The sequence below is a fragment of the Musca vetustissima genome, unplaced genomic scaffold, assembly GCF_032173495.1.
Source record: "Musca vetustissima isolate MV318-11 ecotype Yass unplaced genomic scaffold, APGP_CSIRO_Mvet_v1 utg20399, whole genome shotgun sequence".
Lineage (NCBI taxonomy): Eukaryota > Metazoa > Arthropoda > Insecta > Diptera > Muscidae > Musca > Musca vetustissima.
The window spans coordinates 139,328-161,703 of NW_026881917.1; the positions used below are offsets into that span (position 1 = coordinate 139,328).

The following is a 22,376-nucleotide window of genomic DNA, read 5'->3' on the forward strand; positions in this document are numbered from 1 at the left end:
GTATCGTATGGTCGGCCCCGTCCGACTATACTGCTGCGCTCGCTGGTTATTTTTTAAATTCTGCCTCACATATGTACATAAATCATGTCCGATAATGTTTTTCATATGGTCATTCCTTTTTCTTTTGTATTTTATGTATCGGTGGGTGGTTAAGGGTCGTGTATTTATGAAAACATTGCCAAACGATTGGCGGCTACAATAGAAGCGTCTGCCACATAATAAAGCATCTCCCATTTACCGAACCGAAAAAGACAAAAGAAATTCATTTCGTGTCAATCTTTTACTTGACTTTTGTTGAACTAATGCCAAATGAGCAGACATCCGGCAAAAATACTACTAACCCATAAACAATTAAATTTTTATGGTGACAGGGAGGATAGTTTTTAAATCATAGATATAAAACGTATGTGCACTATTGTAATGAGTCGAATAATTATGTACTAAAATGCAAAAATAGTCGGAGAGTAATGAACAGAATCAAAAAGCAAATTTAAAATGACAGAAATAACCATTGCCTTATTTAGGCAAGACTGGTTCTTCTAGGTATATAACCCAATTTTCCTAATTAATGTCATGTTCCCTCAGTCCCGTTCAGTAAAAAAGCGACTTCATCGTCGGATTTGTATGATTTTTTTTTTATAAAAACCTATTAAATTTAGATATCCCATTTACCACATCAATAAATTTAGGATCTGATTTAAGTTCGATAAAAATGATTTGTATTTTGGGTTATATTTTAATTTACTTGTGTGTGTATTTTTATTTAAATTTAAAATCTAATTTTATTTCCAAATTAATCTCTAATCCCAAATTACCCTTTCATTTACTTGCAGATTTCATAAACGAGATTTCATATCGGATAAACCTAATCGAAAAGAAAAAAACATAAAAACCCGCAAATGATTTGGATGCGTATCAAAGAAATCACTAAATTAAGAACCAAAACTCTTTATACCCTTTAACGAAATCTGTCGTGTGTGTGTGAGCTCGTGTCATCGCTCCTGCACAATTACAACAACAACACCAAAACATCCTTCCTCTTCCACATACGTATATATAAAGCCACAGACGAAAAAAAAACTCGGTCAAAATGCGTGTCGTTGCCATGGTAAGCGGTGGCAAGGATAGCTGCTACAATATGATGCAGTGTGTGGCTGAGGGTCATGAAATTGTTGCATTGGCCAATTTACATCCCAAGGATAGAGGTGAGTAATCAATGTACATATATGATAAATATTTGTAGGCAATATTATGAACTGCAATCGGACTACTTAATACCTTTGTTATAATTTTTGTAGTAACAGAAGGCAATTGGTTCCTCTTGTCCCATATTCAGGAAGGTTGCCAACTATAAGGGCTTTGTTTGTAATGAATTCGGAGACATGTAAGTAGGCTCAGCTAGCCAGTCGAATAATTGCGACATGTCCTGTGCTCCTAGTCTACATAATAGACATGTGTTAAGTTTTGAAACATCAATTCGTGCCCAATTAAAAGTAAGGCAGTTGCACCATCATGGTCTTAGCAGCGATAAGACTACTCGTGAAGATCTATTTGGACGACTCGGTCAACCAAGGGAACAAACTCAGAGCTGAAATTAGAATTAATAACAGGAGTCAATATTGGCCATTGCAATATCAGGGCATTTACCAGTAAAAAGCACCATGGTGTTATTGATTACTGAAGACTCTGTGTTGACGAGGTGGAGACGGAGACAATTGAGCATCTCCTGTGTCGCTGTCCAGTCCTGGCCTACAGATGGCACATACTAGTGGGTGCTCACTTTCCTTTTCAACTGTGGAACCTGCTTTAATCTACAGCATCATTAGAAATCTAAAGTAGTGCATCCTAGCACGTAATATGATTTCCGTCCAATTTCTATAGCCACCGAAACTATTTCCTACCTACCTCCTCATACTTCCTTGTTAGCTTCTTATCATTTTTATCCCCCCTTTCTCCCCCACGGTCTCAGAGTGCTGTAGTAACATTAGTGACTGCACATCTCCAAACCTAACCTAATCTATGGTATTATCTTACTACTTTGAATGCTCTTCAGGACAGTCTGAAAAGACAGTGACTTGCGCATACGACTTGAAAAGGATGTCTATCATATTTCTCAGTCACTAGATCAGCTTTATAGACATTTATCCTCTCGGGTCAAAAATGAGATTCGACGCTATGATCCTACAATCGTTCGCATAAATTACGATATATATGCCGCGCAATGTTTGTAAAATATCAGAAAGTAAGTGGTTGAACAGTTTCAGAAAAATCAGTCTACCTTGAGGTATTTCCCTGTTTTGTTCTTACTTACTTTACTTAGCTGGCTTCTGATGGAACATTTGTTCTATAAGCCGAGCTTAAAAAAGATTTCCCGGCGCGCCGGCCTTGCGCGCAGCTTTTCCAATTTGAAAGACCATGTTCCCAGATGTTGTCTTCTACTTGATCTTTCCATCGGAGTCGTGGCCTTCCCCTACTGCCTGAACCATCACTTGGCTCGCTTTGATATGCCTTTTGAGTGGGGGAATCCTCATCCATTCTTACAACATGACCTAGCCAACGTAGTCGGTGCAGTTCGATACGTCTGACTATGTCGATGTCCGAGAATATATGGTACAACTCATGGTTCATTTGACGGCGATATTAACTGTCGACGCAGATCGGCCCATAGATCTTCCGGAGAATTTTTCTCTCTAACAGTCCAAGAGGTGCCTCATCGGCTTTTTCGCACAGGCAACCTGCTGCTTTATTTTCTTCAGCCGATTAATTGCTACTCTGGCCTCATCTTGGCTATTTGGCATACAATCTATACCGTCATCTCTTATTGGTTCTGGGGTATCTTCTTCACCGCCACTATTTGATACCAGAAGCTTTTCAAAATGCTCCTTCCAGATTCTCAACACGCTATCTGTAACTGTCATTAGCTTTCCATATTTACCTCTACGGGTGGATATGCCTGCACCAGGGACGTACGTAGGGGGGCGGCCCTGGGGGCCCACCCTTAAGTTTTTCTTGTTCTTTCTTCTTTTTTCTGAAAATACGATTCTCCTCTTTCCTTTTCTCACGATAATTCTCCATCGTATTACGTGTTGCTACTGTCTGCAGGGTTTCTCTTTATAGTGGGATCAAAATTTTTCTGGCATTTTGGAATAAAATGCCGCTCATAGCAAAATTATGGAAGTCATCCATTGAGTCAATCATATGGATTTGTGAGCCACCTTGATATAATTGAAAATTTTTATATATATTTATATTCTAGGCTCAAACCCCAACAGCTGTCGTAGTAAATTTTAATCCATTATTGTTTAATTTTTATAACTCTACCTTTGTCTAAGTTTATTATTTCGTTTTTTAATATTCAATTTACTTTTTTCCCATTACAGATGAACTTGATAGCTTTATGTATCAGACCGTTGGTCACATGGGCATTGAAATTCTGGCAAAGGCCATGGGCTTGCCATTGTATCGTCAGGAGACCAAAGGCAAAAGTACACAGACGGGCAAACATTATGTGCCCACGGACAATGATGAGGTGGAGGACTTGTACAATTTACTGGCCACGTGTAAGGTAAGTTTCGATGGCTACTGGCAGGATTTTATATACATGCACATGTTTGTCTAGTATTCCCTTTTTGGTGTTAGGGTAAGGAGGACTCTCTTTTTTATTAAAAGAAAATCAATTGTTGCGTAGCCAATCAAGAAAAAATAACCTAACAGCAAATTGCCATAGATGGCATAGCTAATGAAAACATACTTCGTGGAACCCGGCAATAATTATTAATAATGGCAATTAGATTGTGATTCTATTTTCTTGCTTTATTATTTTTTCTATTTTATTTCTGGGAGAACAAAAAAGGTACTGACTGAAAAGCTATTTCAATGATAATGCATCCGTTGTCGGCTGTCATTTGAAATAGTGCATTTTTCCTCATTGGGCGCCGTCTCCCTCTCTCTCAGCCTCGACATGTGTGACCACAGTTAATATGGGCTAGGTCACTCATACGTTCTGTTCCGTTCGATCGGTCCATTCCTGATATGGCAATCATTTATTTAGCTATATATGCAGCTCTGTGCTTGCATAATAATATAATATTGCGGTTACCGACAGACAGACAGTCAAACAAACAAACCGAGCAACAACATCTTGAGAGAATCGTTCGAGCTCTCTACATTGTTGCATCACTATTAACACATCTCTATTTGTTTATTCTACTGTCACATGCCATTTTATGGCACGTTTTTAGACACTGGCGCACTGGCTGCTTGGTTGGTAGTAGCTTGCTTGTTTGAGTTTGGTATGCATGAATAATTTGTTATGTTTTTTGTTTTTAATATTTTTCCCACAATCTCAATAAAAATTTTAGATCATTTGTTAATTTTAAAAATACCTTGAAATGTCAGAAAATGGACCGAAGACGATGTCTACAAATATTATGCAGATGTGCATGGGTGTACGGAGAAGAAATTACTTTAACTTGTGGGTCCGCAGCTATGTGGAAATAATGAAAACAGGACACGTATATTTTGCTTAATGATGAAATTATTCCATCTTGGAGCAATATGTATTTATTGACAGACCATTTATTGACAGGTAGCGATACATTTGTCCAGGATTTCCTTTTCGTTATAATTATGTTGAAGACATCAAAGTCTAGATAGGAATATATGAATTTGTCGGGTCTTACATCATTCTCTCCCTGACGTCTAAAACCATGGTGCACCATTGTCGATTTATGCGTACGCCGGTACCAATTCGAAGATCCACCATAACGGCCTTACTTTCCCCTTGGTGTGAGGGGCCGAGGACTATCTAAACCTCTGCCTTTCTAAGGGTCAGGCATCCCCCTGATAATGCAACTGCACTTCGAGCCATAGCTTTTCCCGCGAAATCTTTGGGCTAACCAACAACCTCCACATTTCAGCCAATAGGGGCCAATCCAAAATCGTCAGGCTGAAACCCCTGTTTCATGGGACTCCTGACATCCGTGGCTCGGGACAACCTCCCGCCAGTACTAGATTCAGTCAATTCTGGCTAAGGTACTAGTAACCCTTTAGAAAGATATGTAGTCACTAACTTATCTGTCGTAGAAAATGGCTATTTTCAATCATGTAAATACACCAGCATGTCCAGAGAGCGTGGTTCACCAATTTATTGTTTCTCTTAGTCTCTGAGCACATCTTGTTGCTTGGAACTTAACCAAATGGTTTAGTGACTAGAGATTAAGAATTATTTACAAAACAGCTAGGGGTTTCCTTCTGACGTTCACTTTTATAAGAAACGATTCCGATCGGTGCACACTATTGAGTTTGGACAAGGGTATTCGTTTGTCAAGTATAATTTACAGCCCTGACAGGTACCTCCTAGGGAAAGGATAAAGAGACGCTCGCCATTATGTACTGAGCTATGTCTGTCGCTCTGTACTGAGCTATGCCGTTTGTCCCGTTTATACTTCATTCCTAAGCAACACCAAATGGTGTAACCTTCAAACAATCCAGAATAGTGCTCTAAGAATTGCTAACGGATGTGTCAAGATTTCGAGTGTGGTTCGTCTTCATGAGGAGACAAGGATACTGTCAGTACAATAACATAATGCGTTGCTTGTCAAGTCAACCAAACCATCACATCGTGGTGCAGGATCATTCTCCACGGCATATGCAGAAGGGCATCACATACTTCCGCCCAAACATCCAAGACGTCAAACCATCCCACCTCAACAGATTATCATTAGCAACAGGTCTGAAACAGTTGCACATTCGAGCGGTGAAGCAAACCGTCGACAGATTTTGCCTAAACAGAGTCCTTAATGAACATCCCCCAGCAATCAGTGACTCCGAAAAATGTCTCCCCAGCCTCGTAGAACAACTCTATCAACTCAGATCTGGTTGGAGTAGATTCTTAAATAATTATCACTCAAGAATTACTTCCGGCATATGCGATCAGTAGCACTCCTCATGACACAAACCATATATTTTCTCGCCCAGTCAGGCCCACAAATTTGAGCCTGGGTACCTCTGGGTTAGATAAGTGGAAGTGTGCGATTTCCTATTGCATGAGAAAATTGCGATTAGTCCCCTCTTAATGCGATTCTTTAAATTCCTTTCCTTCGTATATTTTTGACCAAGGAATTTTCGGGGAAAGCTACTCCATTCAGGATGGGTAGAGAGCAGTTTGGTATCTTACGCTTCCTAGAGAAGACTATCAATTCTGTCTTCGTGATGTTAACTCCAAAATTTACCAGAGCACCCAGACTTTTATTAGCCTATCATTCTCTTCGGTTCGGAATTTATGAAATTAGGTGGTTAACAACAGATCCAGAGCCTCTTTACAGGAGTTAATCACGTGACTTCCCTTCGATAAATTATTACCTTTGGATCGGGATTGGATAGGGATCATTTCATATTTATGAAATTGGACCACTTCATTAAAATTTTGAGCTCATTGTTTTTTTGCTTATTGAATTGTTCTGAAGAAGTAGCACTGATTTGGTATGCGTATAATACCAATCAGTGCTACCTCTGCAGACAACAAACATAAAGCTTCGCAGGACACATACATTGTAGTTTTGTTACTTATATCAATATCTAAAGCGTGGTTACTTGCGCAACAGAGGAGACAGCTCTTGGAGTGTTTGAGAGAAAGATTCTCCGAAAGATCTATGGACGAATATCGCCGTCGAATGAACCAGTAACCGAATTAAAAAGTAACAAAGCAGCAGGATAAGATGGTTTACCGGCGGAAATGCTAAAAAGCCGACAGCAGAACCGCAGCTGAGTTACTTCAACCTCACATCATTTCAGCTTGGGAGGAAGAAAGACTGCCTTCAACTTGGAAGAAAGGCATTGTTGTGAAGTTACCCAAAAAATGGCGACTTGAAAGATTGTAACAACTGGAGAGGAAAAATCAGGCTGAACACCATATACAAAATTCTGGCAACCATAATACAGAAAAGAATTCAAAGTCAAGTAGAAAATATTCTAAGAGATGAACAAGCCAAATAGAAACTGCGCGGACCATGCCAACACCCTACGAGTCATAATAGAACAATCTATAGAATACCGCATGTACCTACTGTTCATCGATTTCAAGAAAGCTTTCGATACCATCAGATGAATTTCCATATGGGAGGCATCGAGCAAAAAGGCAAACATCATGTTATAAGGCTAAGCAATTGAATACGTCGATAGCTTCAGAAATAGTCGTAATTAAAAGGCTAACAAAAGCGAGAGCAGCATTCGGCCGACTGCAAGGTGTATGGTAAGGTTCTTCCAATATAGTTGTCCTCTCCGAGAAAAGAAATCTGTCTTAGAAAAAAATCTGCAAGGCAGGGAAGATTCAGAACAAAGAAAAAATTCAAAGACTACAACAGAGTAGCCGCAAATAAAATTATATTAGGTTTCAAATCTTACGACCACCGCCGAACCCCATATTCTTTCGAAACAAGTCCGAAACTAATTGTATAAAGTTCGGTAGACTGATCAAAGATGGGGGTTAGGATGACAGGGGAACAAAGGAAAAATAACGAAGGCTTTACAACAGAGCACGTCGCAAAAAATTATTTTATACTGGGACAAATTCCATGGTAAGCGGGAAGAACAGTTCGAAGACTAATTGGATAAAGTTCGGGGACTGGTTAAAGAGTGGGGTTAGGACAGTTTAGCTATGAATGCTTAAATACTGATGACATAGATAGGAATTTCAACAAACTTGGCGGAAACAATGAAGTAAACATGGATGACAGGGGAGATTCGGAACAAAGGAAAACAAAACCCGAAGACTTTACAACAGAGCACGACGTAAAAAAATTATTTTATACTGGGACAACTTCCATGTTAAGCAGGAAGAATACAACAAAATTACTAGAACCTCCAAATGCAACTTTTGGAAATTCTTTTATAAATAGGAAGATAGGAAGGTATACATCTCAAAAATCAAAAGGTTTCTTTAGAAAACTCGTGCTCTCAAACTGAAACAATGGTAGATGATGAGGTTAGTAGGATAGAAACTACTAAAGAAACAATAAGGCTTCTAATGAAAACTCACTTCCCACCGAACACATTGATAACTGAAAATGTAACGTCAATATGGGAGGTAAAATCCGAGGATCCTAAAATTAATGAGTCCGTGGTACGAGATAAATTTATGACCATTTATAATGGCAGGGTCAGACAACGATTTCCCCGCTTTATTACATGCTTCAGAAATAGACGTAATTGAAAAGCTAACAAAATCGAGAGCAGCATTCGGCCGACTGCAAGTTGTATGGAGAAGCTCACATATATCCAGGAAATTAATGAATTTAGAATTAAATTTAGCTTCTATTTGTTTACTCTACAAGTTCTAAATTTCATTCAGTGAGGATAATTAAAAACTATAGAGTTCTTTTAGCTTTATCCAGTTACTACATTCTTGTACAAGTATGGATCGAGGATTTTTGCAATGTCGATACTTGAGGTGCTGAGGGTAAGGAGCGTTTTTAGCAGTTACATTCTTACAATCGATGAGGTTTATCTACACCAAGTTTCCATGATAAATAAAGATTAGTTTCGAATATAAGAGACTGTTTCTGCCAGTCCTGTAAAAGTGGTTTCTATTCTATTAGAATTGTTACTCAATGAAAGACTTTAATTGTCCTCCTCTTGTTCTTCCATGTGTTCTAAACAAAAATTCGTTGCAAAATTGAAACAATAAAATCTTCCTTGCGATAAGAAACTTTTCTTATCACAAAGTCTATTCAGCAAATAATATCCGCTTTCTCAACAAGGACTCATTACAATATATTATGTCCTTAAATGTCTTAAGCATCCCGTCTAGAATAGCTATACAATACAAATAGCTGATTATGTACAAAACGAAATAAAACTAACAACAATAATAAAAAAATGAAACAAGAAAATATTCATAGCAACACAATAATGTCAAGCCAACATACGATGTCAACGATAGACAAATTGGATGAAATAGAAATAATATAATGAAGCCACCACCACTGGTGGTAGAAGCACCCATCCATCTCTTCCCCTTTCTCCCAAACTATCAAAACAATTAGTTGAATCAATAAACAGTGCCATTTAGAAAATAGCATCTTTCAACAGCAGGCTAGCTAGCTGGCTGGCTGTCGTCTGACTGCCTTTCTGGCTCTGGCAGGCAGGCGATGCATTGTGCACCTTGTCATTTAAACTCATGAACCCACCTGAGACAATGTGTATTAGGGTGTTTTTAAAATCAATTGATAGAATGTGTACAGAGACAGTTTTTCAACTCATCAATGTACATGCTGTGTTCCCGTACTTTTTTTTATTGTAAAACTAGTAAAAGATAAATATGTCAACATTACTTTGAGAGAAGAATGTGTCAAGATAAAGAGAATTAGTCACTTTCCTTTAAGTTATCTTAAATCGATCTCAATGACTTACTTTTTGCGGAGCTTTCTTCTAGTAAAAAATGACAAAGTCCATCAAATTATTAGATAATTCTATGTTCTGAAACGTAGCTATATTTTTTCAATGATCTCATAAGGTGTAGCAGCAATAAACCTATATGATGTCACTGATACCTCTGTGATAATGTTTAAAACCTGTCAAGGTTTTATGACGCACTCCAGATATGGATGATTCACAATGATAAAAAGAACTGCTTCAGAAGATAATCTACTTCAAAATTGTCATTTAATTAGTAAGACATTTATTCGGGAGTCCTCTTATGTTTATGTCGCCTGCAATCGTTGGGCTTAGTCATACACCATCCCGATAATAAGACATAAAACAACAATCAAAGTTTTATGACCCTCACAATATAGAAGAATTATAAACGGACGAATATCTCGAGAGCCAATGATCAAAATTTATATCAAGTTAAATGTATTTTAAATGTCAAGGATCAAATATTAGATATAGTATTTTAATCCACTTTTAGTATTTCTCTAAATAGAACTTCATGATCAAGTCGAAGACTAATTGGATAAAGTTCGGGAGACGACTTCTTATGAAAGCTCACTACCCACCGAACACATTGATTATGTAACCGTAATATGGGAAGTTTAGATCCGAGGATCCTAAATTGATGATTCTATGGTTACTTACTTAGGTGGCTTGTGACAAAACATTTGTTTTATAAGCGAGCTTAAAAAAAGATTTCCAGACGTGTCGGTCTTGTACTCAGCTCTTCCAATTTAAAAGACCATGTTCCGAAATGTTCTCTTCCCCTTGATTTTGATCTAATTCGTGGCCTTCCCCTACTGCGTGAGCCATCAGTTGGCTCGATTTTATATGCCTTTCGAGCTGGGGCATTGTCATCCATTCTCATAACATGACCTAGCCAAGTCGCTGCAGCTCGATGCGTCTGACAATGCCGATATCTGAGAATGGATTGTTCATGGTTCATTCGACGTCGATATTCACCATCACCAAATGTCTCCTCTGCTAGCGCAAGTACCAATGCTTCAGATCTAGATTGTGAGTTTGGTCTGACGAGAGGTAAAATTGTTCCTAAATTTCTTACTCAGACATCTGGTGGCGAACACTATCCTTCTCCGAATTTCAAAACTGATGTCATTAGTTATATTTATGGCGGTACCGAGGTATATAAAAACGTTGACTACCTAGAAGCTGTAGTTTTCAAGTTCCACAGTTCGTCCGAATCGACTGGACGTCTTGTGTATTGATACCATCAGCTTGGTCTTCTCGCCATTAATTGCCAGACCCACTTTGGCAGATTCCTTCTCACTTTTTTCAAAGGTGGCTGTTACTGCACGCAATGTTCGACCCATTATGTCGATGTCATCGGCGTATGCGAGTAACATGTGTTGTTTAGTGTACAGAGTTCCATTTCTCTTCAAATTTTCCTCTCGTATGACCTTTTTCAAAAGGTCACACGACATACTGTCACCTTGTCTGAATCCTCGTTCGGTATTGAAGTACTCCGAGAGGTCCTTTTTCCTGCTGACCATGTGCCAGTTAAAGTTATCCTGCATAATAGCCGTATTAGTTTTGAGGGAATGTCGAACGCTGGCATGACTTTAAACACCTCTGAACGAACAGGGTTGTCGAATACGTCTTTATAGTCGAGGAATAGGTGGAATGTGTCAATGTGTTTTCCATGGGTCTTTTCTAGGATCAAGCGCAGAGTGAAAATCTGGTCTATAGTGGATTTGCCAGGTCTGAAGCCGCATTTATATGGTCCAATAATGTCATTGACCATTGGCCACCTTCTTTCTTGCGGCAGCCTCACCTCTTCTTCCTTGCGGCTGACTCAGCATCCACCAAGCTGTTAGAATTACCTCAACATTTAAAGCCAAATTCTTCAGCATCTATGTGGAGATTTTTTCACAATCAGTCACTGACACGGCACTTACCACAACCTTCATTGACCGCTCTATATCCCTTATATACCCAGTCGTATTCATACTAAACTCTACAAACAGATCGATATTTCCTATTAGAGCTTTTACGTCTTCGGTCGGTGCCAAATCTTTGCACGTTTTGTTTTATCGGGAATAACACCCCATATCCTCACCCCTTCGTTCTGTAGCTTCGGTACCCACTTTCTTCCCATCGGCATCCGTCTCCCGACTCAGCAATCAATTTCTCAATTTTCTTCTTTCTGAATTTTCCACCAAGCCGTGTGAATTTCTTCAACCTTTTCAGTTTCCTCAAGGCAAATTATTCAGCATCTATGTGGAGATTTTTGTTTCACAATCGATCACTAATTCAGCTCGAAGGACCAATGTTAAAGAGGGGATCTGAATGTTGCAGATAATCTCCGCGAAATGCGTGCACGGTTAATTCCATATCAAACAAAGTTAATTATCTGGGAGTCATCCTAGACATAACATAACATAAATGGGGGTTCGATTAAAGATGGTATACTGGATATACATGAGCGTAATTAGGCCAATTCTAACAAACGCGACTGAAACGCATTGGACAAAAATGTAATGCAAAATCACTACAGAAAGTCCCGAGAACATGCTGCCTAATGTGGGGGAATGCGAACAACGCCAATTAGGACTTTGAAGACTATATTATATATACATCTAATTGATATCTAAATAAAAAATGAAGCGGGCGTCGCAGCTATAAGAATCAGGGCACTGAACGAGTGGATCGATATCGGACCCTATAGACCGCACAAAATATAGTAAAGGCTACAATCAGATACTCTATCAGCAATTTTGAGTCAGACAGAATATCTGAAACAAGGTAGTCAAATAATGGGATAGCGGAATACTAGCACAATGACCTCTGTTGCACAGATCCGCACAGAGACTGTTTTTTTTTTTTTTTTTTTTGGGACACCCGGACTTATACGCATATATCGAATGATGATCGAAGGACCAAAATATCTTGAATTTTATTGAAACGCATCTAGAAATGAGATTATGGTCTTAAAAAACCCACAAAAATTATTTGGCATAACGGGGAGACGGAACTTTAATGTGCGAGACCCGGACTTATACACATATATCAATTGATGATCAAAGGACCAAAATATCTTTTTTGTTACACTGTGTAAAACTGTTTTTAACTATTCTCTTGTTCGCGATATGTATGTAACAACATACATTGAATATTTCTTTATTAAACATATTGTCGCCATTCGCCACCCGCGCCGCCTTCCTTTCCACTCCATCCTTAATATACACACCGATGGCAAATAAGAAATCTTTTGAAATATCTCACATACTTTTTTATCTTTCTTTCTTTCTATCATTTTGTTGAACAAACAAAACAATTTATTTTGACGCCTTTCCATCCACCCATCCATCCCCCCATAGCCATTAAAATTGCGGATGCTGTGGTGGCGGACGGGCATAGCATAGATGCAGAGGAGACGCCAGTATTTAAAAGATGACAGCAGCTAATTCTATTCATAGCTCAAATTTATTCATTATTTCTTCTTTTAATTTTTGGGTTGGCGGGGGAGATTAGTTTATTGTTTGATATTTTGTTGTTGTTTTTGTTTGATGTTATTGTTGTGGGCATAACTTGTGCGGAGGATTAATTAAACACGAACATATACAACTGGTAATAATAGGCATGTGTGGATGACAAAATTTTTATTAAACCAATCCATAGAAATATTTTGAATTTATGAAAGGATTCTATGAAAATAATTTCAGTTATTCAATGACGGGTCGGTCACCCGAAGAGGCTAGCGAGTTATTTTGAAAGCCAGTTTGTAGAGCACCAAAAAAAGTGACAGGGCGAAAATGAGTGTGCTTTCTCGTACGAATGAAGAAGCTGCAGATGTAATATTAATTGCTCAGTTATCCAAAGGTTAGGGCACGGTCGGAATATCTATGGTAATGCTGAAGGAACTGGCTGAATGGGAGGTGAGGTATTTGACATCAGGTCTCAAATTGTCGTTATCCACCCCCATAATTCCTTAGCTTTTCCTGTCGTCTTTTTGATGAGATCTTGAGTTACCTCCATCAGCTTTCTTCTTAAGTTCTGCCATTTCTAGTAGATAGATCTTTCGGAGAATTTTTCTCTCAAACACTTCAAGAGCTGCCTCATCTGCTTGCGTAAGTACCCATGCTTCAGATCCATATAACAGCACGGGTAGTATCAGCGTCTTGTAGAGTGTTAGTTTGGTCTGGCGGGAGGTGGCCTTGCTTTTGAGTTGTTTGCTCAGTCCATCTGTTGGCCATCACTATCCTTCTCCGAATTTCAAAACTGATGTCATTCGTTTTGTTTATGGCGGTACCAAGGTATATAAAATCTTTGACTACCTCGAAGCTGTAGTTCTCAAGTTCCACAGTTGGTCCGAGTCTACTGGACGTCTTGCGCGTTGATACCATCAGCATGGTCTTCTCGCCGTTTACTGCTAGACCCACTTTGCCAGACTCCTTCTGAATTTGTTCAAAGGTGACTCAAAGTTTGACCCATTATGTCGATGTCATCGGTGTACAGAGTGTTGTTTGGTGTACAGAGTGAAATTTCTGTTCACTTTTGCCTCTCGTATGACCTTTTCCACCTTGTCTGAATCCTCGTTCGGTATTAAAGTGTTCCGAGAGGCCCTTTCCGACTTTAACTGCTGATCTTGTGCCTGTTAAAGTTATCCTGCATAGCCGAATTAATTTTGCAGGAATGACAAACGCAGACATGGCTTTATACACTTCTGAACGGATAGGACTGTCGAATGCGGCTTTATAGTCCTCGATTAGGTAGAATGTGTCTATGTGTTTTTCGTGGGTTTTTTTCCAGGATTTGGCGCATAGTGAATATCTGGTCCATGGTGGATTTGTCAGGTCTGAAGCCACATTGGTATGGTCCAATAATGTCATTGACCATTGGCTTCAGTCGTTCACCCAGTACACTGGATAGCACTTTATATGCGATGGGAAGGAGACTTATTCCTCTATAGTTGGCACATATCGTTTTATCTCCTTTTTTGTGCACGGGACCCAGGATGCTGAGGTTCCAATCATTGGGCATGCATTCTTCTAGCCAAATTGTACTAATCAGCTGGTGCGTCCTCCCTACCCATCGGCACCTGCTGATTTATTATTCTTCAGCCGATTGATTGCTATTCTGACTTTATCTTGGCTAGGTGGTATACACTCTATACCGTCATCAAATATTGGTTCTGGAGTATCCACTTCAATGCTACAATTTGTACCAGAAGCTTTTCAAAATGCTCCTTCCAGATCCTCAACACGCTGTCTGCATCTGTCACCAGGTTTCCTTCTTTATCTCTACACGAGGATGTGCCTGCACCAAAGCCTTCGGTTTGGTGTTTTACCCGTTGGTAAAATTTTCGGACTTCATTCTAACTCCTGTACATCTTGATTACCTCACGCTCACGTCTTTCTTGCTCTTTCTGAAAATACGTTTCTCCTCTCTCTTTTTCTCCCGATAGTTCTCCATCGCATTACGCGTTGCTACTGTCCGCAGGGTTGCCCCATACGCTATACGCGTTTTTCATATCAGTAGCATTACGACACTCCAGATCGTACCACGGATTTCTTGATGGTGGTCTTTGGTACCCAAGTGTTACTTTTGCTGCAGTTTGTAGGGAGTGGGCAATTCTCTGTCATAGTGCCTGTTAACCATAAATCCCCAGCCAAATTCATGCCTCGTTTCATGAGAGCTATAATACAAGGCGTAATCATCTGATTTACTTACGCCAGTCCCTTTCCATCGCATTTCCTGTAAGGCAATAATATCGGCTTTGTACTTCTTGAGTACATCCGCCAAAGCGAACACTGCGCCTGTTCTGTACTGCGCCATTTCTAGGCTCTTCATTAAACTGGAATCTAAGAAATCGCTGCCGATTGCAAGTGAAACCTCTTCGTTATAATACAAAAACGATAATATAACCTCACTATTTAACCCCTACATAAACTCAAAACCATTTTCCACACTCATTACACCTTAAATATCGCAATTATCATGTTAATTATATCTTACCTTGACCTTTAACCCAGTAATTGAACATTTTTCATCGTCTACCCTTCTTACCCACGTACCAGCCACCACCACCAATGGCGTAAAAATGGTCAAATATTTGCCAAATACACAAAATGAAAATTATCTAATTGCCAAATCTCATGTGGATAAAGCCGCGAATTGTGTTAATAATATAGACATACAGTCGGCATGAGATAATTGGAATATTAAAAAAGGCTAGAGAAGAGCTGGCCTAACATAGACCTATAAAAATATTTCAAAAAAATCCACGCTTTATATAGACCATTGAAAAAATATTTAAAAAATCCAGTCCTTATATAGACCTACTCAAGACTTTAGAAAGGTTACTAGACTCGGAAATTAAGAACACTATGGATAAAAGTAAACTTAGCAACTCCCAGCATGCATACATCAAAGGCAGATCAGTGGATACAGCCTTACATGTGGTGGTTGGATGCATCGAGAAGAATATGGAGTCCTCTGGCTACACTTTGGCAGCATTGTTCGACATTGAGGTAGCTTTCAACAATGTGAAGCTGGAAGTCATCCATTCTGCTCTCGTAAGCACAGGTACCCCCTCACTCCATACGGAATGGATTGATAGAATACTGGAAAGCAGAATTATCAACACATCTTTAGGAGAGAGTTCCGTGAGGAAATTTGTCAACAGAGGCACACCACGGGGAGGAGTACTATCTCCCCTTCTGTGGCTTCAGGTGATAAATGAGATACTTCTGAAATTCAATCATCTCAGGATAAAGGTTGTAGCCTATGCTGATAATGTAGTCCTGCTGTTTGGGGGTAAGTTTCTAATGGCATTTGCAGACATCCTCGATGGCGCCCTTTCAACCCTGTCTAACTGGGCATACGCCAAAGGTCTTGTAGGATTCCTAGTTTCCGACTGCCATCACTGGGAGGAGTGACTCTAACCCTTTCTGAAAAAGCAAAATACCTTGGCACCATCCTTGACCGCAAACTAACGTGGAATAGGAATGTTGAGGAACGCTCTAAGAAAGGACTGCTGGCACTCTTCTCATGCAAGAACTCCATAGGTAAGAGCTGGGGATTAAGAACCGAGATAATACACTGGTTGGATGTGACGATCGTCCTACCCATTCTTACTTATGGTTGCCTTGTTTGGTGGCGGGATGCTCCTGACAAAATTAAGTTTAGTACAGCGATAGGCTTCAATTCTTATTACCGGAGCGTTAAGAAGTACACCACAGGCAGCCTTGAATGCAATCCTGAATCTCCAACCACTGGATATTTTGATTAAATTCCAGGCGGCCAGGTGTGCCCTGAGGCTCCGGGAAACGGATGCCTTGAAATCGCTGAACTATGGTCATGCTAGTATCCTAAACATAACGCCAGGTTGTGACCTCTTGAGGGGGAATAGTCATATTAGTGACTATGTTCCCTCTCACAGAGACTTTAATGACATTAAAGTAGAGTTTCCTAGTAGGAAATCCTGGACTAGTGGCATCTTACATCTGCCAGGTCTGTCATTCTTTACAGACTTGACCCGTCTGTAATGAATGACAGACCTGGCAGAGATGGAGGATGGAGGCACTGGTGCAGACGTTTCTTGTAGGGAATTCGGAACATAACTCATATAAACTTAACAATTTTTGTAGCGTTTCCCAAGCAGAAATTCTTGCAATCACGAAAGCGGTCGAGATGGTAAAATCACGTACTGCCGACTTTACGGGACCGGTGACTGAATGATATACGACAGATAGTTAGTTCATTTAGGGTTCCAGGACATAGCGACATTGAAGGGAATGAGATAGCCGACGAACTTGCTCGAGGAGGCTCACAGTCGTCCAATCTTCCGATTGAGAGATCTCTGAAACCTCCCACTGGCTATTTCATTGGCAGAATCCGCTCGTTATACTGCGATGTAGTCTGTAACAGATGGTTGAGAGAACCTGCTTGCAGAATCTCAAAATCTATCTGGCCTGAATTCTCTTGCAAGAGAACGTCAGTGGAGAGGATTACTGTCGTCTATCTGAGGACGAAAAATAACTAGAAACAATTGAACATATCCTCTGTAAATGTCCATCGCTGATTAGCAGAAGACATAAACAGTTTGGAAGATATGAAATTGATAATCTAGCCTTCTTCTCTAAAATAGACCCAAACCAGATCCTAGGCTTTGTCAAAAATTTGACATGGCAAAAATAACCTTTTCTCGATCTTCTTCTCTCGCTATATTTTCTCTTGCTCTCCCACTCCCTCTTTTCTTTTTATTTCTTTCACAATGGACATAGTTTCCGAGTGGACGGTTGTTAATAACAACCGTACATCCCTAACCTAACCTATATAGACCTATGAAAAAATATTTTTAAAAAATCCATGATTGATATAGGCCTTTGAAAAAAATATGTTTTAAAAATCCACGCCATACATGGATCTATGAAAAAATATTTTTAAAAAATCCACGCCATACTTCACTCCTTATATAGACCTATCAACAAAATGTTTTTTAAAAAATCCACGCTTTTTATAGACCCTTGAAATATTTTTTTTTAAAAATCATCCATTTCACTTATATGGCTGTGACTGTAGGATTTTTACAATCTACCTACAAATCCTTTCTCTGGCCTCTGGCTATGTTTGTAATAGAATTTATAGTCTAAGTGCTGTTTGCCAAAAGCAGGACGGCATTGAAAGTTGAACGAAATAAAAAAATGTTACTACAAATGACTAATTTCGATGGCCTTCTTGCAGAGCGCTTTGCCACATTAGACAGACAGCCAGCCTGTTTGCTTAGACTTAGACGCCATGTTAAGGCCACAGCGATGAAGTGCTAAATTCTTGTAAGTCCAAACAAGTAACTGAAAACAAACTAAAGTAGGCGTTTTTACGAGCGACGAGGGGATACTACTGAATATGAATACTAAATACAAGTGGAGTTTGAACACCAAACTTTAATGGCCGTAAATTGTTGTTATACCTGGAATATTAATTGCGACGAAGTGAATTAATGGGCTAAGGAAAGTTGTTGATAATGAAACGATGTAATGTAATTAAGAAGATGTAAATGTGAACCTGAAAGCTCGAAATCCAATTTAATGTGGAACAAGAAATAAATGTGGACGTAGAGATGAGTCAAGACCTTCTCTGAAGCGCATGAGTTAGATTATACCCTGTGCCGGTCCATAAGATTAAACCATGTGTTGCATCGAAAATGTTATGCAGATGTACTATGAAGATTTTCGTTCCAAACCCCAAGTAACGAAATCAATTATTGTTCTGAGAAAATTAGTATAAAGGAAAAGGTTTTCATAGGCACATCAGGGAAAATCTATGAAAAAAATCACGTTTCATGCCTTACATAGACCTATGAAAACATATTTTAAAGAAATCCACACTTTATATATAGACTTATGAGAAAATATTTTTAAAAAATCCACGCCTAATATAGACCTATGAAAAATTTTTCAGAGAAAATTTAATAAAAAATTTCAGGGAAAATTTCATAAAAAAGTGATGTTTGTTAACTGCGGAGGAGCAAAGACTTATAGAGAGGAGGTAACTCCAAGTTCAGGAAGGCTGCGACCTGTATCGATTGAGTCCAAAGAGAAGATGGGGTCAGGTGAGTGGTTTTGACTGGGCAGTTGAATAGATATAGTGTGTCATGTGGTCCGTTACCACATGCCGGGCAGATATTGTCGACATCTCCATCAATTCGTGTCCAATATGAGTTGAGGCCGTTGTGCCAAGACCACTCTGGTTTGTCGAGGTAGCTGCTGCTCTTCTGCAGCTATCATAGGCGGATTATCTCACATGATATTCTTGAATTGCTTCCTCAACTACATCCGTGTGAATATGAAATAGGCCACACCTCCAGATATATTAAACCTAGCATTTTTTTTACATGAGGATCTTCGTCTCCTCATGTAAGTGGTCTATTGGGGTCATGAGGAGACACCCTGTTGCAGTCCTCAGGGCGGCATTCTGGCAGGATTGAAGACTTTTCCACTGCGTTGCACTGACGTTAGCGGACCACACTGGCGCCACATAGTTTACCACAGACCGTCCTATTGCTGTATAAGTCGTTAACAAGGTTTCCTTGTTAGCTCCCCAAGTGCTGCCGGCGCTAGCGACTTGAGAACCTTGTTTCTGCTCCTGACTTGATCACAAATAGCTGTGACATGCGCGGACGACTTGTAGAGACTGTCGAATGTGACCCCTAGAACCTTGGGGTAATTAGTGGTCGGAATTGTGGACCCCTCGACCTGAACATTCAAAGGTAACCGCATCTCCGCTGTCCATGTGGTAAACTGTGTGGCCGTTGACTTAGTGGCGGATATTTCCATATTCCTCGACCGGAAAAAGTCTGCGATATCCACGAGATATTGGTTCAGCCTATCGCAAATGTCATAAATTTCTGGTCCTGACGCCATAATCGTACAATCACCCGCATATGTTACCAATTTAATGCCGTCCGGTGGGCGTGGAATTCCATAGAGGTAGAGGTTAACATTTCCGGAGATATCACCTCTCCTTGGGGAACTCCCTGTTTAACTCTACGGGCCTTCGACTTCCTGTCTCTGAATTCCACGTACGACTGGAATCCACACATATAGATCATGATTCAACGTTTGGCTGGAGGGTTGTTCTCTCGACGTCCTCGAACAGCTTGGCGTGACTGACAGTATCAAATGCCTTTGATAGGTCCAGCGCCACCATGACTGTCCTGTTACACGGCCTGTTCTGGTTGAGTCCTTCCGCTATGTGTGTGGAAATTGCGTGCAAATCTGTTGTTGTGCTATGCTGCTTCCGGAACCCATGTAGATGATCAGCAACTGAGTACCATTCACGAATGTTAGGGAGTAGTAAAGCCTCAAGTGTCTTAGCTACTGGCGACAAAAGTGAGATCGGCCTGTATGGCTTCAATAGCTAGGGTGGCTATCGACAAGTTGAGGACTTTAGTAAGGTATTCAACTCCTGGCCCATCAAGCTGCTTCAACATCACCATGGAGATTCCATATGGACCAAGCGCCTTGGATGATTTCGCGTTTCTGATGGCACTTGCAACATCCTCCAACGTAAATTGTGGAGAGCGTATACGACGCAATACTCTTCTCTTCGCCCGGTCACTCTCGGGGTGCTCTATAAACTGCCGGTTGAAATAACATCGGATCTGTCACCTCAACGCCGATGAATGAGACCGATCATTCTTCTTTCCAGGGTTCGAGGGCGACTTAACCGTTGCCCACAATTTACTCACTCCGGCACTGATGTTGCAACACTTCAGATGTTCTAGCAACTTTTTCCGCTTATGATTGTCGACTAACCTGTTCACCTCCAACGTCAGTTCTCCGACTCTGGGGTTAGTAGGGTTAGTACGACGAAGCTCATCACACTCATTCGCTAATCCCGCTGGCTCTGCTGGGAAGTTTGGTCTTAGTTCAGGTATATAGCGAGCGGTTGCAGCAGTGATGATGTTTTAAATTTCCAACACCAGCAATGATGTGGATTTTTCAAAAATATTTTTTTTAAGTTTTAAAAATATTTTTTCAAGTGGCCAACAGAGGCATGGATTTTTAAAAATAGAAATTTAGAATTTCTCAGTGTATTTTCTTTCTGAAATTGTAGGTGCATGTTCCATCATGGCCCCATATACAAATCCAGCCACTATTTACTTATTTTGGAGGTCCTTGGCGCGTTTTGCAATCGTGGTGGCCTTAATCTGCCATTTCTTTGTAAGGGGATAATAAATTTCCTGGTAGAAATAGTTCAATAAAGGCATTTTGTATATCTCCCGACCTCTTTTAAGCTAGACACATGTTCACTATATTTATCATTTCAAGTTGTCAAAGGCCTCCTTATAACGGTTTAGGCCCATTATAGGTATTTTAAATATAGGTTTATATACTCACGAACTATTATTTTGAAGATCCCATAAAAAATTCTGCCCATTCGAACTTTTAGCCGTTTCTAATTGCCTTCTTTTTTGCATTTTCATTGTAAGCGTTTTTGAAATGAATTTTTTTAATCCCTTAAACAATGTTGACATTTGCCAAAAAAAAAAAAAAAAAAGTTTAATTACTTCTTTTGTCAATGTTGATAATCCTCCGCAGCTCCGCAAACTTTTACTTTTTGTGGAAAATTACAAACATAAATAAACAAACAATGTCTGTGTGTAGTCAATGTTCTCTTATGGTATTAAATAAAACAAATATTTATTTCATTTTGACCCATTTTCAAGGCATTGTAGCGTTGGAAATTCTAGAGGAATTTTCCGATGGAAATACAAATAAATTTTCCATATTAGGAAATTATTTTACATTGATCCATTAAACAGGGATCAGAATAAACGTGAAAAGAGATACTTAAAAATCGGGATGGTGAAATTAATCCCAGTGGAAATGATTTATATAGGGTCCCGGGAAAATGAATTTCAAATGTGTCTTATTTTTATTATTACCCCTGGTGTTAATCCATTATTATTTGTTCCGGGTATAATCGTATTTTATTGACTTGTCCATGTTTGTCATCTGCCATCGATGGGCAAGTGCATATTTATTATATGCTGTTGTTTGTTTATTTGTTTTCACACATATATGTGATAAGAGGAAGAATTATTATAATAATAATATATTTTTAGTACATCATTTTCACATTTACAATTTTTTTCCATTTGTGTGGAAACAACAGCAACAAAACGTTGAAAGTAATAGTGAATTATATTGCAAAATCATGTTAACACAAATTAAGTGAAAAGGGAAAGGGATGGGGTCTTTTGGACAATAACAATAATATTAATAATTTGGCATACAAAATAAATGCAAACAATTTAACCAATTTGTGAAAACAAATATAATTTCTGCAAAGCTCAACCTGCGATAAGGTTAAAAAGTCATGCCGCCATACGCCGAAAAAAGCCCATGGCAAATAGTGCTGACTTTTCTCGTTAACACCCAAAACCACATTCATTATTAACATTATTTAACCAAATT

General features: G+C 39.4%; 1 protein-coding gene across 1 annotated transcript in view; it reads left to right on the forward strand.

Moving 5' to 3' along the window:
* Positions 1-1,062: 1,062 nt before the first annotated feature.
* Positions 1,063-22,376, forward strand: part of LOC133327995 (uncharacterized) — a 30,708-nt gene continuing 9,394 nt past the window's right edge. Inside the window, exons 1-2 of the mRNA XM_061536545.1 lie at positions 1,063-1,205; positions 3,381-3,565. Of these exons, the coding sequence (XP_061392529.1) occupies positions 1,091-1,205; positions 3,381-3,565 (300 nt within the window). The 5' untranslated portion in view covers positions 1,063-1,090. The remainder of the gene's footprint in view (positions 1,206-3,380; positions 3,566-22,376) is intronic.